We start from the raw sequence: 14,685 nt of genomic DNA, 5'->3' as shown, positions 1-14,685 counted from the left end.
GCTTTCCTTAAGACTAAATCTAGTGAAGAGTGTTTACATGCTAAGGTCTGTTGCTTGTAAGTTTATACATCAAAATCTTTTGTGAAGGTTACCTAACAAAAAGGTCAAAACACACAGCCCCAGAACAGTTTGTTTGTCAGGCCTGATTCATCATCTCTACAACTCTGCTGCTGTCGTGGTTGTTTAGACCAGTAAACAAGAGAAGCAAGTAAACCAAACTGGACAGCATTTCATACTCACTCCACGCAAATCCTGAATATTAACATGAACAGTGACTTGTCATTTGCAAAATGTGAAACAGAGCAAGCTTTTCATTGGAGAGCCTATGCTTTACAGCAGTATGAGCAAACTAGGGGTGTTATCTAGAGACCTGATCCCCAGGTTTCTCCATGCCTTATTCAGCCATCCACCAGGCCAGTGTTTACGTCTGGCCTTGATTCACCTAAGAGCTGTTTCTTCCTTTATATCCCTTCCAGAGGGGATGCATGCTGACTGTGGTGTAGCGTTATGGTTTGGCTGTGTTCCTACAGGACTATTGCTTGTGCCTTTGCATGTAAGCTAAGCATCGTACACCTCTCATGTATTACAGGGGTTTTCTAGCAATACATTACTGAACAAACATCGTTCGTGTTGTGCAACTGAATTTATTTATGTGGCCAGAGTGGTCTCAGTCTAGGAGACAGTCCTTTCCTGCCTGGCTTGGCCAGACTCTGCTGTCCCTCTGCAATACAAGCTGCAGAAATAGGTTGCATTCGGGGTGTCAGGTAGTCGGAAGGGTGCGTGCCAGATGCTTATGCACATGCATGTTATGCTGTTGCTTATGTGCATACAGTAACACAGCCTCTCCAACTGCAGCTGTGGCCTTTGTGCTGCTTGCTGCACGTTAGTGCTAAAAATCCTTGCAAAAATCTGCTTTCTTGTTGCCCATTGCGAGATGGTGGGGAGCTGGAGCCAGCCAGGCTCATCACCCTCAGCTGGGTTTGTAGGGGTGTCAGTGGAGCCTTGCATGGATTGGGATTTGGGATTAGGAAAAAGGGCTCATTTTCTGCTACACTGTAAAGAAAATATGGTACCTGTGAGCCGGGCAGCTTTTTCCTCTGTGATTTGCAGCTTGAGACCATGTCTTTCTGCTCTGTGAGCAGATAGCCTTCAAATTAAACAAGGAAAGCCAGCAGTACTTCTGTTCATGTTTGTTTTAGCACTGAGTGAATTTTTAGGACGAAAATGAAAAAATAAATAATAATAAAAACCCCCACATAGTTCAGCTGGGGAGAATAAAAGCTGGTCAAGGCATGACCAAATTCTGAGGAAACCGCTCACCAGGGGCCCGCTTTTGCAGAGCTTGTCGTGCCACAGGTGTTTTGCTGAGCTAAAATAAGGCTGTGTCTAAAAAAAGGATCCAGGCAAGACTAGAAAGGATGGCTTTTGAAAATTAGAAGCTACTGCAGGAGGTTTTGGAGGAGAAAGTAGCTTTATGCAGAGGTTTCTTCTGGCTCCCCCAGCTGGTTTTGTGGCGGGCGCCATTTTACCTCACGAAGGAGCCATTTTACATCATACTGCTGGAGGGAGCTCTGCGCAGCAGAGGGAACACCAGGGGACACACATCCCAGCACCCAACCCTCACCAAAACCGCTAAAAATTATAGCAGGGCTTGCTGCCCCCCCTCCAGGTGTGTTTTATACAGCTAGCACCTGTGTAGTCATCAGGGCTAAGGAGGGACAGCCGGCCAGGAGGACCCACACCTCAGCCTGAAGCCTGCTGAGAAAATGTGAGTAGATCAGATATTTTTATACTTTTTTTTTTCCCTCACGTAGGAAGGCTTTTCAGCCTGGGTCTCCTGTGGAGCAGCCGGGTTGGGGTTGAGGGGGAAGAACATCCCAGTTTTTCTTGGAAAGCAGGTGCATTGGGGGGTTGGTTTCCACAGGGATGTCCTCAGAGGGAGGGCCCCAGCGTGTGTGAGCATGGTGGTGCACACATCCGGGGGATCTCAGTATGGCTTGCAGGCCCAGTGGTGTCCCCAGCTGCGTGACAGGACTTGCCCTCATCCCCTGGCTTCTGCTCACAGACAGCTCATCACAGTCTGTACTAGGAGCCTGAGCCAGCAGCACCCAGCCTCCCTCATGCTACAGCAAAGGGGAATTGCGTGGTTAAGGTTTTCCATGCTCTGCACCAGAAGGTGAGGTGGGGTGGGGGGGGGCAGCAGTTATTAGATAATGCAGCTTATGGTTTGAAGCTGGCTTTCTGAAAGTAAGCAACAGAAGTTCCCTTTGGTTTGTAAATGTTGAAGCTGAGACCAAGGAGTGGGAGGTGAGGAGACAAACGAAGACAACTACCAGCACAGAGAGCTCTTGCAAAGCTGGCTGGTGATCACCTTTTCATTTTGTACAACAGATGTCAGTTAGTCTCTTATATCCATTGTTCAGAATAAGTTGTCTTGCACCATTTTGCTTGTAAATTCCAGTGGTAAGTGACCCAGCCGGCTTCCCATGCTCCACCACTGTCTGGATTGCCCGTCAGCTTCCCTAGCACTCTCCTACATGCTGCACATACACCATGCACAGTTTCTAGGTGCACAGTGTCCTGCAACTGTCTTTTGAGACTGTGCTGAACAGTGTGGCATGCTTGTGTTGCTACAGAGTCATTTGGATGGCCTATTTCTGTCAAGTGAAGTTAATGTGAATTGCTTAGGGAGAAGTTATTTTTTGAGGAGACAAAGCTGCTGGTCTGTCTTAGCCATCACTGTTCTTCTAGGTCTTGCATGAGATTTTAATTCCTGTCACATCTACTGTTTCCAAATTAATCTCTTCTTCAACTGGGTATTTGTTCTACTCTTCCTAGACATGAGGTGTTAACATACATCACTTAATTTGTGTTCATAGAATCATTTAGGTTGGAAAAGACCCTTAAGATCATTGAGTCCAACCATTATCCTAATATTACTAACTCGACCCCATGTCCCCAAGTTCCACATGTACACATCTTCTAAATACCTCCAGGGATGGTGACTCAACCACATCCCTGGGCAGCCTGTTCTAGTGCTTGACCACCCTGAAGAAATTTTTCTTAGTACCCAATCTAAATCTCCATGTTGTAACACAAAGGCTTGCAGCTATTTTGCAGGGTTTTCAAGGTCCAATTTTCCCTGCCATGACCCTGTAAGGAAATCAAGTGGTAGAGCTTTGATTCCTCGTGAATAGCCAGGGATGGAGGCAGAGTACAGATCAGCAGACTTGCAGGATTTAGCAAATGCATCCCTCTCAACAGGGATCAGTATTGTTTCCTCCACCACCACTTCAGTCTCAGTGTTCGGGCAACCAAGGGGCAGATTCTTCCTGTAGGCTGTCGGCTCCTGTCAGGATGTGTTGCTGCACTGCAAGACTGACTACACATGATGCAGGATTTAAATAAATAAAAAATAAACCCCACACTGTTAGGTCATGCTGTGGTGCTTTCTGCTCCTCCCCAAAGCAAGCAGGGCTCAGGGTCTTCACAGAGGTACTGACAAGCTGAGTTCACTTTGCACTTCCAGGAAAGCATACACGGCAGGGACAAGCCCTGCTTTTACATTCACTGTGACCCTCTGCCTGCAGCAGGGCATAGCATTCTTGCTTTCCCGATTGCTCTAGCCAAAGTCTTGTCATCAGTCTAGGAGCCAGCCAGGGTACTTCGCATTTACTCTGCCTGTTTACCGGTCTTACTTATAGGAACAGGATTATTTATGGCTCTGGGACACGGGAGAACAAAACTGAAGAGGCAGGAAGAGCTGGCAAAGGCATGCTTCCTTCCTACCCTTTCTCCTGTTTTGTGGTCTCCTTAGTGGGAGCTGCCAGCATTAGAAAGCAGAATAAGCCAAAATTAACTCTTGTGGAAAGTACGAGAAAGGGGTAGCCCCCAGGAAGGCACTGTTTGTAGCCTGAGCATAGCAGTCAGGGACACTTGTAGCTAACCTACCTAGAAATCAGGACTGCCAGCTTAACAGGCAAAAACGACATCAGCATTGTTTTTGTCAGTGCCGAGAGACATAAAGCTCATTTAATCAGGGCAGCCAGGAACAGGGACAGCAAAGGGACCAGCTGTAAGCTCTCCTGTGCCTCTGCAACATAAAGTCTCGTTTAACTTTAAAGCACTTGTATGCTTCATCACTTAGCTTACCTTCAGGCAGCTAATGTAACACAGGGATAGAGGGGAAAACAAGACAAAGGCCATCCCCTTTTCCCCAACCCCCCACCCCAAGTACCAACAGCCTTCAAAAAAAAAAAAAAAAAATAAAAAATCAAGACTTACTTGATGAGGCAAAGCATCAGCAAGACTGGTCTTATCCTTTGCCTAGTAAAAACATCCTATACTGTAAATAACACAGTATATGCAGAACAGGAATTATAAGCACTATTATCTGTGCCCTTGTTGGTGTCAAATGAGATGGTCCTGCAGCCAGCCCCCTGCCATGCAGGGCGCATCTGTCCTTCTCCCACACAGGAGGTAGGTTGCAGCAACCCCTTGCCCACCCTTCTAGTAGGTGCAGAGCAGAAACTTTTGCTGAACACTGGTACTGCAGCAGAGCCCTTTGGTGTGTTCCCCAGACACACACACACCCCTCCCCAGCAGGGCAGGTGCCCAGAAAGCCTCCTGCTTATTTGCACACCAGGTCCCTTACTGTCATTAGCTGCATCAGCTTGGGAGAGCAAAGAGGAAGAGCCCTGACTATCCACAGTCACCATGTCTGTGCCCAAAGGCTGCCTGGCAAGACACAGCTGCAACTCATGCCCTTCTGGCAGAGCTGCAAGGCCTCCATAATGAGGGTTATCAAACAGCAGAGAGAAAAGGACATCAGTAGAACAAGAGGGTCTGCCCTCCAAAGAAAATCCACCCCCCATCACTCACGGGCATACCCAGCCCTCCGGCACCTGCTGCAGTACAGATCTGAACAGTATTACAGCTGTGCACCAATCGTGCTGGCCAGAAGGCAACAGGCTTGCAGCCTGTCAGCTTCTCCATAAAAATCTTCAAATGGCCGAGGTACTGTGCAGAGTGGTATTGCCACTACCCAAGCAGCTGGCCCAACTGCTCAGCTGTTCAAAGGTGCAGCAAATGCAGCCCTAGTCTAGAACAGCCCTTCTGAGAGAGATAAGCCAACAGGAGTCAAATTCCACCACTTCAGCAGCACCGGCTAAGGGAAGACCTCACTAGCAGTCAGTTACCAGCTGAACTGCTCTGGGGCAGCACTGCTGTAGCTTCAGCAGTCACAGAGCCAGCACCCTAACCTGGGCAGCCTGCCCAGGCTCCCAACTCTCCACAGCAGGCAGGACTTCTTTACCTTTTATCAGATCCTGAAATGCTGCAGCAGCCCCACCTCCAGCCCTGTCATGGGTAGGCATGGCTAGCAGGCAGCTGGGGAATAGCAGTAGCAGACACACTCCAAGGCATTGCACAAGCAGAGCAAAGAGGTTGTAAGCAGAGGAGACTGCTAAGCTTTTTTCTTTTTTGTCTGCCTAAGTGCAACTAGTTGTGCTTGGTGCACTCAGGAGTTAATACCTCTAGTAGCCTTGTTGAATACAGCCCTCAGCTGGAGCTTAGCAGCCAGGTGTTGGGCTACTACCTGGCTCATCACCTATACCTGAGATGTTGCTAAGCCACCAGCTCCATGGTACAAAATGATACCGGGTCTCTGACAGCATCAAAACATCAGTTCGTGAAGCAGCACAGACTGACTGGATCATCAAAGACCTCACACCTAAGCACTGACAGGCTTCACCTTCCAGTCTTTTCCCCTGGCAAGTACAGTTAGTCTGACTTGCCTGCTCTACTCCTTTTTGTGCCAGCCTACACCACACTCAACTGCCGAGCATGTTCTTGGAAAGCAAAGCTGTTTGCAAGAGCACAAGCTATGCCCTGTTCCCTGTCAGTCCCTCACCCTCAGCAAGGGGATGCGATCAGCACTTTTTGGTCAGAGATGGCACAACAGGTGCCCAGCATACACTTATTTGAGTTTTATTCCCCAGCTGGGACTAGTCCCAGAGTTTAGAAACCAAATAGCCAGTGACCACTCACTGCAGCAAACAGGGTCAAGGGAGCAATTACTGCTACAGTAGCTTTACTCACAGTAAATCATGCTTTGCCTGGCACATGGTCTAACTCTGTACCAGCTGCAAGGCTGCAGTGTAAGTAGGCACACAGATTGACACACAACCCTTCCCATGCCCACCCCTGTAGCGCACACAGGAGCAAGCAGATTAGAGCAGAAAACAGCAGAGGAAGCAGCCATTGCAAGTTTGGGTTTATTTCACTAAGCACAGGGGAGAACACAAAACAAACCAAGCTATAGCTCATTGCTGAACTTAATGGCTTTAACTTTAAAGTCACCCTCCACAGCCAGGTATTCAATTTTCTCCATGCCCAGCCGATTAGGAAACTGGAACTCTGCCTCGGGCACCTTCACCGTTGCTTCCGTTTCATTGTAGGAAATGCAAATCTGTGGAGAGCCAGAAGAAGGAAGGCTAACACATCACAGCTCACAAGCCTCCCTCCCCACTACCTCCAGTCTGGGTGTGGTACAGGTGAAATGGCTGCTGGTGTCAAGGCCATGCTCACTAGCTCAGTCTCCTCCCTGCCCAGCAAAGCCACAGAGGGGAGGAAGCTCCTTTGTGATGTCCCAAGGCCAGCTCCAAGCTTCTGCAACAAAGGGATGAGGCAGACCTGGTCCGAATCTCGGGTCAGCATTTTAATTGCTCATACTTGTTGGCTTGCAAAGGAAGGCCAGAGCAGAGCACTTAACACATCTGAGCTGTTGGTCATTGACTTGAGCAGAGCAGGTCTAGACAGCTGGTTTTAGTTGTGAGACTCTTCCCCTATTGATTATTCCTGTTTCCACACCTGCTCCTTCACCACAGATGTACAAGGCAGCATTATAAAGCCGTACCCTGGGCCCCTTGGTGCTCTGTACCAGGACCTCACCTCGATTTTGTCACCTTGCTGGAAGGGAAAGTCAGCCTTCCTGTCCTCTTCACCCCAGGTGCCATCCTCCTTAGAATTGCATACAACGGTGTTGACATCCCCGTGGCAGTTGAAGCGAGGGTTGAAATGCAGCATGAGGGTGCTGCTGTCCTTTCCCACGTTCACAGCAAACCTGGGGAAACAGAGAGGCAGTGCTGGTGCAGGAGCCTCAGCTACCCAGTGCTGACAAGCTGAATACAGCAGGAGCTCAGGCTATCCAGTGCCAAGCCAGTTCCAACTGCTTAGTAACAACCAAGCGCTACCAAAGGTTCAGGTTGCCATACGTAGCAAGTCTTCCACTGGGTAAAGGAGAATTAGTTCATCTCACAAGCAAGAAACCACACATAGGCTCACCCAGGGCAGGAAACAGCCGTTCCCACTGCAACCAGTGTCAAGGTTTCTTTTTTCTCATTTTCTTTTGCATAGCATCAAGTTCGCAAAGGCCAAAAAGCCACGTATTTGGCTTCAAGTATCAATCCATCCACCATCCCCTTACTCACCCTTTAGCATCAGACAGGATCTTCCCTTTGACCTTGATGCACTCCCCGGGCTGGATGTCCAGCTGAGTAACGACCAGTCCCTGCAGGGCCAAACCGCAGGAGTTAGTCCCTCCCAAGGCAAGCCTAGCACTCTGCTCGGGCTACGGCACAGACCAGCTCTGGAAGACTCAAACATGTTGGTGGCTTCATGCTAGAGGAAGGGCTGAGTCAGGCCAGCTGCCTGTCCCAACCCTCTGCCAGAGAATCCTAGGCCACAGCTGCCACCTCACTGGCATCTCCCACCCACTATGGAACGTAAGCTGACAATGAGGCGATTTGAGCCAGTGTAACAAGAGCAAGGTACAGGTACTGATTAATCAGCTGCCACAGAAGGCACCCTTGCAGGCCAGCTCGCATCTGCCAATCAGCCATTACCATAGGCTTGTTAGTCACAAAGCTTTTTTCTTTTTTAACACTAGGTCTCCCCCCTTCCCTAGGTAGGACTCCAAGTAACAGGAGCCACCAAAAAGGTTTCTTGTCTCAAAGCAGGCTACGCAGACAGACAAGGCTCAGAGAAGCCTACTTCTGGCTGCAGCCCGTTAAAGCAGAACACACAGCGCCTCCCAGGGAAACTCCACTGAGAGAGGGGGGCTTGACCCTTTCCTCAGAACCAACTTACTCCCACTGCCACACAGCCCCAAAGCAGCACTAACGTCACTAGCCTCCCACAGCTAAGAGGAAGATGTTGTTTAGTGAGGTCAGGTGTACCTCAAATCATGCTTTGCTGCCTGTCCTCCAGGCCCAAGCGCAGCAACACTGAGCTCCACTCTGAACCATGTGCCAGATGAAGCAGGGAGACTAATTTCAAATTACTTATGTTGTTTAATTGGGGTGGTTCTTACCTGGCTTGTGCAGGCCCATGCCCAGCACCTGCAGGCTGCTGCGGAGCCCAGTACCCCCTAGGTCTGCCGGCCTGCCCCAGTGGTACCTGTCCTCATGCCTGCTCCCTGCTCTGCCAAGGCACAGACTGCTGAGGTCAGATTTCCCCCGGTCACTAAACCGCTTATTGTTGCGACACCAGCCTTGCCTTCTGGCTCTGCTTCTGCTGGGGCACAGCCTAGAACAATCTCAGTGCCCAGGTGGTCTTTCAAGAAGTCAGGGGTCTGGGACAGGTTACAATAGAACACCAGCCTGCTTCCCTCTGCTGTCCCATTAAGAGTTAGCCCAGCCCTGTACCCAAAAGGCACTTTTCCAGAAGGGAAATACAAAGTTTCAGGAAAAAAAGGTATAAAGGTTATTCAAACTGTTGCAAATAGTCCCAGACGTTTGGAATACTCGAGGATATACACATGCATTAGAACAACTTCCCCACTCGGGTAACAGGCTAGAGAAGAGGAGGAGACAAAAAACGGGTGGTCAGCCCTCACTATTCCTCCCCCAACCACGTATAAATCTAGCGCTTCCTCCCAGCTAATCCTTTTCTCCTCCTACCTCTGGCACCAAGCCCAAACCCCACACCCAGCCAAACCCTAGTCCTGCTTGGCACACCAGTCCAGTTTGAAGAAGGCACTCACTTGCTCCATGCTGCTGCCACCAGCCCCACCGGGCAGGACACCCCTGAGCCCCTGTTCCACAAACCGGAGTGACTCAGCGCTGAGCTCCCGCAGCTTAAATCACTTGGGCAGGACCATCACATGACGGAGGGGGGTGAAGAAGGGGATCAATTGCAGCTGTTCGGGGCTGGAGCTTTCCCAGCCATTTAAAGTGGGAAGCGGGAGATCTCTACTGATATTGTTCTTTGCAGGCAGTATGTGTATGATTTTAAAAGCTAGTGATTGTTTGCTTCTGCGTAATCCTAGAAATCCTTACTGTAAGCTCTTCTAGCCGCTACGCAGTGTATGTTGGCTCTTATCCCGGGAGCTCAAGTGTGGCTCTGTGCCTGCAGCGAGGTGGCTGCTTTTTGTTAAGTGATCCCTGCCTAAAATCAGGGTTGGAGTCCTCATGTTACTGCTGCCTCTGAAAAAATGTGTGTACACATCCTCCCAGCCCAGCCTCACGTCTGCAAGGAGCCTGGACTGATGGGAGCCCCTGGGTACAAATCGTCGCTACTTGCCGTTAAATGAAACCCACGGATTTGTTATATTCTACACCAGCATTTAGAAAGTGCCTGAAAGTTAAGGTTGGTTGTGTGGGGCACTACTAGACGTGTGAATTCAGGCTGCAGCTTTTGAAAAGTAGCGTGATCTGGCTGGTTCTATTCCCGTTGCAAAAGACTCCAGAGGGAAAAGAGAAATGCTTTGTTAGCGGAGGAAGGGGCTGAGCAGGGCTGCGCCCAGCCGGCAAGAAAGAGGTTGCTTTCCCAGCTAGTCCCTAACGCCTGCTTTTCCCCTTTACTACATCCTTTAAAAACACACAGCATGACTTCCCCAAGGGTCTCCGCAAGGCAGCGAGGCCAAGGTGGGAGCTGCTTCGTGGGTCTGTGTGACTGGATCAGCTGGGTGCCGCTTTGGATTGGCTTTAGCAGGGGCCTCAGACCTCCGTGCCTCAGTTTCCCTCATACATGAAGTGATGTTAAGGACATGCAGCTTCACAATCCCACTTGTAAAGCTTCAGTCAGAGCTGCTATGTAAATGCAGCATGCTACTTGTTGGTTAAGCCGTGACTAGTCTGTGAGATACCTCTCCGGAGATAACCTTAGAAAGGGCTGCACAGGACAGCTTACGAAACAGTGCAGGTATTTATGGCTAGGTAGCAGGAGGAGACATGCTGCCACACAGGTGGCTGCTGGAAGTTCATGAGAGCGTGCTGGCTGTTATATGAACAGCATCCCGACTCATCCCAGATATCCCCCACACCCGCTTCTGAACCTTCACATAGCATTTCAGCAGTCTGTATGACACTGGGTCAATCAAAGCTAAGCTGCGTTTGAACTAGAAAGTCACAAGCCTGAATTGGAGCCCTGCGACTGTATAAAAGAGGGCAAAATGCTGACTGAAAGTACTGTAGGGAAAATCCTGCACACGCTTTCGCCTCCGACTAAGTCCCCGGCTGTCCTACACATATGGAAGAGCCATGCTGAGGTCGGGAGTTAACTGCAGGAGCGGAGCTGCAGATAGCAAATGCCACTGAGGGTAGGCCCCCTCCAGGGACAGTTTGGAGAAACCCCAAGTAATTCCACCTTAAGCCTGCCCCAGTGTCTAGCATGATGTTAGCTGAGATCACGTGTTATAGATAGGCTTTACGTGCCTGCTTTCTGTGGCCTGAGTTACTGTTCAGTTGTTCCCCTGGTCGCTGCCTCGTGTGAGAGGTTGATCAAATTCTGTTTGGTCGGTTGGGTTTTTGTATTTGTTTTCCATTCAGCTCTGTGAAATCCCTGGAGATTTCTCTCCTCCTTTCAGTGCTGCAGGGTTCCCGGAGAAAGAGCTGCTGGCGAGGGGAATCATGGTGCTGGGGCGGTGCAGTGCCATACTGTTGGCTACTCCGACTCCCCTTCTGAAATGTGTGTTTCTTGTGAGCTGCTTTTCTGGCCTGAAGCCTCCTCCTCTGACCCTTCTGTGGAGACTGCACTGTTTGTTTTCCTCAAGTGCTCTACACTTGCAGCCTAGTTGGTTTAGCAACAAACCCTTTGGTCTTGCCCCTGATTTAAAGTCTCCTGGTCTTAAGCCCTGTGAAATCAGTGAGGTACCTATTCTCAGACTACAGTGCTGACATGCCCAACTGCCCTCCGTTTTTGCCAGGGATTAAAGCCAATGGTGGGGAGGCAGAAGAAAGAACATCTTCCCTTTTGCAGCCTGCTGTGGGAAACAGTGGGAGAAAATTCCCCAGTGGGTCTCCTTCCCTTTCAGAGGGTTTATAAAGGGAGACAGGCTGCAAAGCAAGGGCACGAGCCTCTCTGCACAACATGAGGGAGAGGACACCTTGCGCTGCCCACAGAGAAAGGGCTCAGCCCCAACGCATTCTCCTTCCCAGGATGGGAGGTTTGTGGCTAGAGAAAAAAAATTTAAAGCTCACAGCAGGCTGGCAGAAGGGTAAGGTGTGCTTCCAGCAGGCAGAACGCAGACAAGAGCCCAAGTTAGCTTTATCTGGATCGTAGCAAGGGATTGCAATATCTACAGGCCCTGAGGGAGACAGTAGTTGGGGTACATACAGTGTATGCGTTCCCGTTTCCAGGACTTACTTTCACATGTAAGAGTGTTGCACCCACCAGGCAGCTCTGGCGGAAGCAGGAAGAGAATAGTCATCTCCTGCTCATCTAGAAGGTGATGCCCAGAGGAATTTTGCCCTGTAGGGAAAATTAAGGGTGCCCTCCCAGCACCTGGCCTTGCAAGCTCGCTTGAGGGCACAGGGCCCTGCCTGGCACCAGGTTCCCAGCCCAAACTGTTAATTAATATCTTGATTTACCCAGGCTGAAGCCAGACAACTGGCCAGTCTTATTTGCTTGTCTCTCTCTAGAAATACCCCAGTTTTGCTTGAGAAAAATGTAAATACCAAAAGGATGTAGCACACCGCTTGTTACTCTTTTTAATCTTCTGCAAGAGAAAATACACCCTTGCCCTTGGCAAGTCATATCCCTGGCTAATCGCTCCTATCCTCAGAAATGGCTTACCCCTGTTTTTAAAAGGTCTAAGACCACATCAGTGCTGCTGGCTGACTCCGGGACTATGGCATCTTCTCTAGCTACATGACACGGGGTGCAGCAGCCAGTGTTGCTGGCTCTTCGGTGTCTGTGCCTGGTTTGTCTTGCACTGAACCCGCTCACACTGTAGTTGTTGATGCTACATATCCTAAGTTACTCATTGCTGTAGCTGAGAAAGAGGCGCCATTTCTTGCTGAAAGAGCGAACAGTAGCTTTCTCCTTTGGAGATGGCATCTGGCCCCAGCTCCAGCACAGCAGTACTGTACACATGCCTCCCTGGGAGGTGTCATGGTTTAACCCCAGCAGGCAGCTCAGCCCTGCACAGCCGCTCGCTCACACCCTCCCAGGGGGATGGGGGAAGGGATCGGAAGGGTAAATGTGAGAAAACTCAGGAGGTGACATAAAGACAGTTTAATAGATAAAGCCACACATGCAAGCAAAGCAAAACAAGGGATTCATTCACCGCTTCCCATCAGCTGGCAGGTGCTCAGCCATCCCCAGGAAAGCAGGGCTCCATCACACATGATGGGGACTTGGGAAGACAATGCCACCACTCTAAATGTGCTCCCCTTCCTTCTTCCCCCAGCTTTATATGAGGAGCATGACTTCATATGGTATGGACTATCCCTTCGATCAGCGGGGATCAGCTGTCCCAGCTGTGACCCCTCCCAGCTCCTTGTGCACCCCCAGCCTACTCACTGGTGGGGTGGGGAGCAGGAAAGGCCTTGGCTCTGTGTAAGCACTGCTCAGCAGAAACTAAAACATCTGTGCTATCCAAACACAGCACTATACCAGCTACTAGGAAGAAATTTAACTCTATCGCAGCCAAAATCAGGACAAAGGGCGCCACAGCTTCAATCATTGCACCAGTGGGAACACACCCCTGAATCACTTAGGCTGGCCAGGGGAGGGAGAGAAACTGCTCCAATTCATTTTCACCAGTGCAAGGATCATGCTGGTAAAATAACGACAAGAAAAAACTCACCCTTTTCTCGTGTGAGCTAAAGCTTACAGTTTGCTTGGAGTTCAGGGTGTTTATTGCACTTTCTTTACAGAAGATTTGTTCTTGTCTCTAAGTTCATTCAGCAAAGACAGCATCTTTCTCTTGCACTGTCTTTAGGGAATATTTGTGTCAATACTGTCTGAGTGGGATCCTGGTCTCAGCAATAGCCTCTGGTTAGTCTTGCAACCTAAAAATTATGCTGTTATGGCATAATAGATATACAAATTTTATATATATATATACACACACACACACAGAGCTGTTTTCTACCTCTTAAAGTATCTGGGCACTTTAACTTAAACAATCCTTTGCTACTGCTGTTGAATTATCTTGTTCTTCCTGTTTCTCCCATAGCATAGTTTGTCTCATCTGAAAGGTTTCTGCCTTTTTGCTTGAGTAGTTATAACCCCCTGAAGGGTTAGTTTTGTTGCACACAGTTTCTCTGGACCCTTCTGCACCAAAGGTCCCTCACATGGATAACCAAAACAGTGCTCTCACCACTATGGTATCTTCCAGTCCTATGCTTTCCATGGGGGAAACTTCAGGGTTAGTCTGGAGACTGCAGGAGAATAGAGCTGGACTCACAGGAAAAATCTTTAGCCTGCTCTTGAAAGACAAAGGATGACTCTGAAGCCACAGTCCAATTTGGCAGGAGGTTGAGAGGCCCTCCCAAAGCCTGCAGGCGCTGAGCCTCCCAAAGCACTGCTTTGGAGGGAAGTTTGTGCCAGGAGGAAGGGCTGGAGGTCCAGCCCAGCCTGGATGCCAGCTGGGGTTGCATGGCCACATGTCACTAAAGCATTTTTATCCCAGAGGGTTTCCTGATTTCAGCTTTCCCTACATTAAAAGGGAAGCACCTCTATTCCAAGTTAATTATAAATTAAGTTAATTATGAAGAACTTCTTAAACTATCTCAAAGTGATGAAAGGAGTTTGCTGATCCCATCAGTTGGGTTTAAAGTATGTCTCATCATTCTATTTCCCTCATTAACACCGACCCAAGCTGACAAGCCCTGTGCTTCTCTCATCTCTCAGCGGATTAGATTTAACTAGAGCAAATTGTTAACTAGCCAGGAGAACTGGGGCTTTGTTATTTTGGACTCATTCCACTTCATAACCTCCCCTCATACCTTTTAAGTTGGCAGGTGGCAAACACATCTCCTCGGAGTTTATTGCCTCATCTCAAAAGGAGCTGTTTGCATTTGTTCCTCATTGGAGGTCCCCACTGCTCTAAACTTAGGAATTCAGGTACATCTTTCCTTCCTCTTTGCAGCTCACCAGGCAGCAGGAAGATTCATCTCTCCTCCAGACTTGCCATGCTTGCAAGAAAGCAGTAAAAAGCAGCGTGCTGCCCCACCGCTGCACACTGCCAGGCTGCACTTCCACCTGCCAGGCACTCTTCACCCATTTCTTATCAAACTAGAGCTCAGGACCCATGTCACTTGGGACAGACCTGCCCTTGTTCCCCTGTGACACCATGCCCCAAAGAAAGAGACCTTGCCCTGCAGCCGGAGGCTATAGCAGCTATTGCAGTGTGAATGTGTAGCGGAGCCCACAGGCTGCTGACCCTTCAAGTGCATG

At 49.4% G+C, this 14,685-nt stretch overlaps 1 protein-coding gene across 1 annotated transcript; it reads right to left on the bottom strand.

Moving 5' to 3' along the window:
- Positions 1 to 6,257: 6,257 nt before the first annotated feature.
- Positions 6,258 to 9,167, bottom strand: LOC101919442 (16 kDa beta-galactoside-binding lectin). The gene is made up of 4 exons (XM_005243149.4): positions 9,044 to 9,167; positions 7,491 to 7,570; positions 6,952 to 7,123; positions 6,258 to 6,469 (listed from the first exon to the last, which is right to left on the bottom strand). Exons 1-4 carry the CDS (start codon positions 9,050 to 9,052, stop codon positions 6,317 to 6,319), a joined length of 414 nt encoding a protein of 137 aa, XP_005243206.3. The 5' UTR covers positions 9,053 to 9,167; the 3' UTR covers positions 6,258 to 6,316.
- Between the last annotated feature and the right edge of the window lie 5,518 nt (positions 9,168 to 14,685).

The sequence above is a fragment of the Falco peregrinus genome, chromosome 2 (assembly GCF_023634155.1).
Source record: "Falco peregrinus isolate bFalPer1 chromosome 2, bFalPer1.pri, whole genome shotgun sequence".
NCBI classification, from domain to species: Eukaryota; Metazoa; Chordata; class Aves; order Falconiformes; family Falconidae; genus Falco; species Falco peregrinus.
Note: the sequence above shows the minus strand (reverse complement) of the source record. Positions and strands in the feature narration are given on the sequence as shown.

Coding starts and splice junctions, on each gene's coding strand:
- LOC101919442 (XM_005243149.4), bottom strand. Junction 7,124..7,490: donor ATCCTGTCTGATGCTAAAGG/GTGAGTAAGGGG, acceptor CTGTTTCCCCAG/GTTTGCTGTGAACGTGGGAA. Junction 6,470..6,951: donor AGCAAGGTGACAAAATCGAG/GTGAGGTCCTGG, acceptor GGCTCTCCACAG/ATTTGCATTTCCTACAATGA.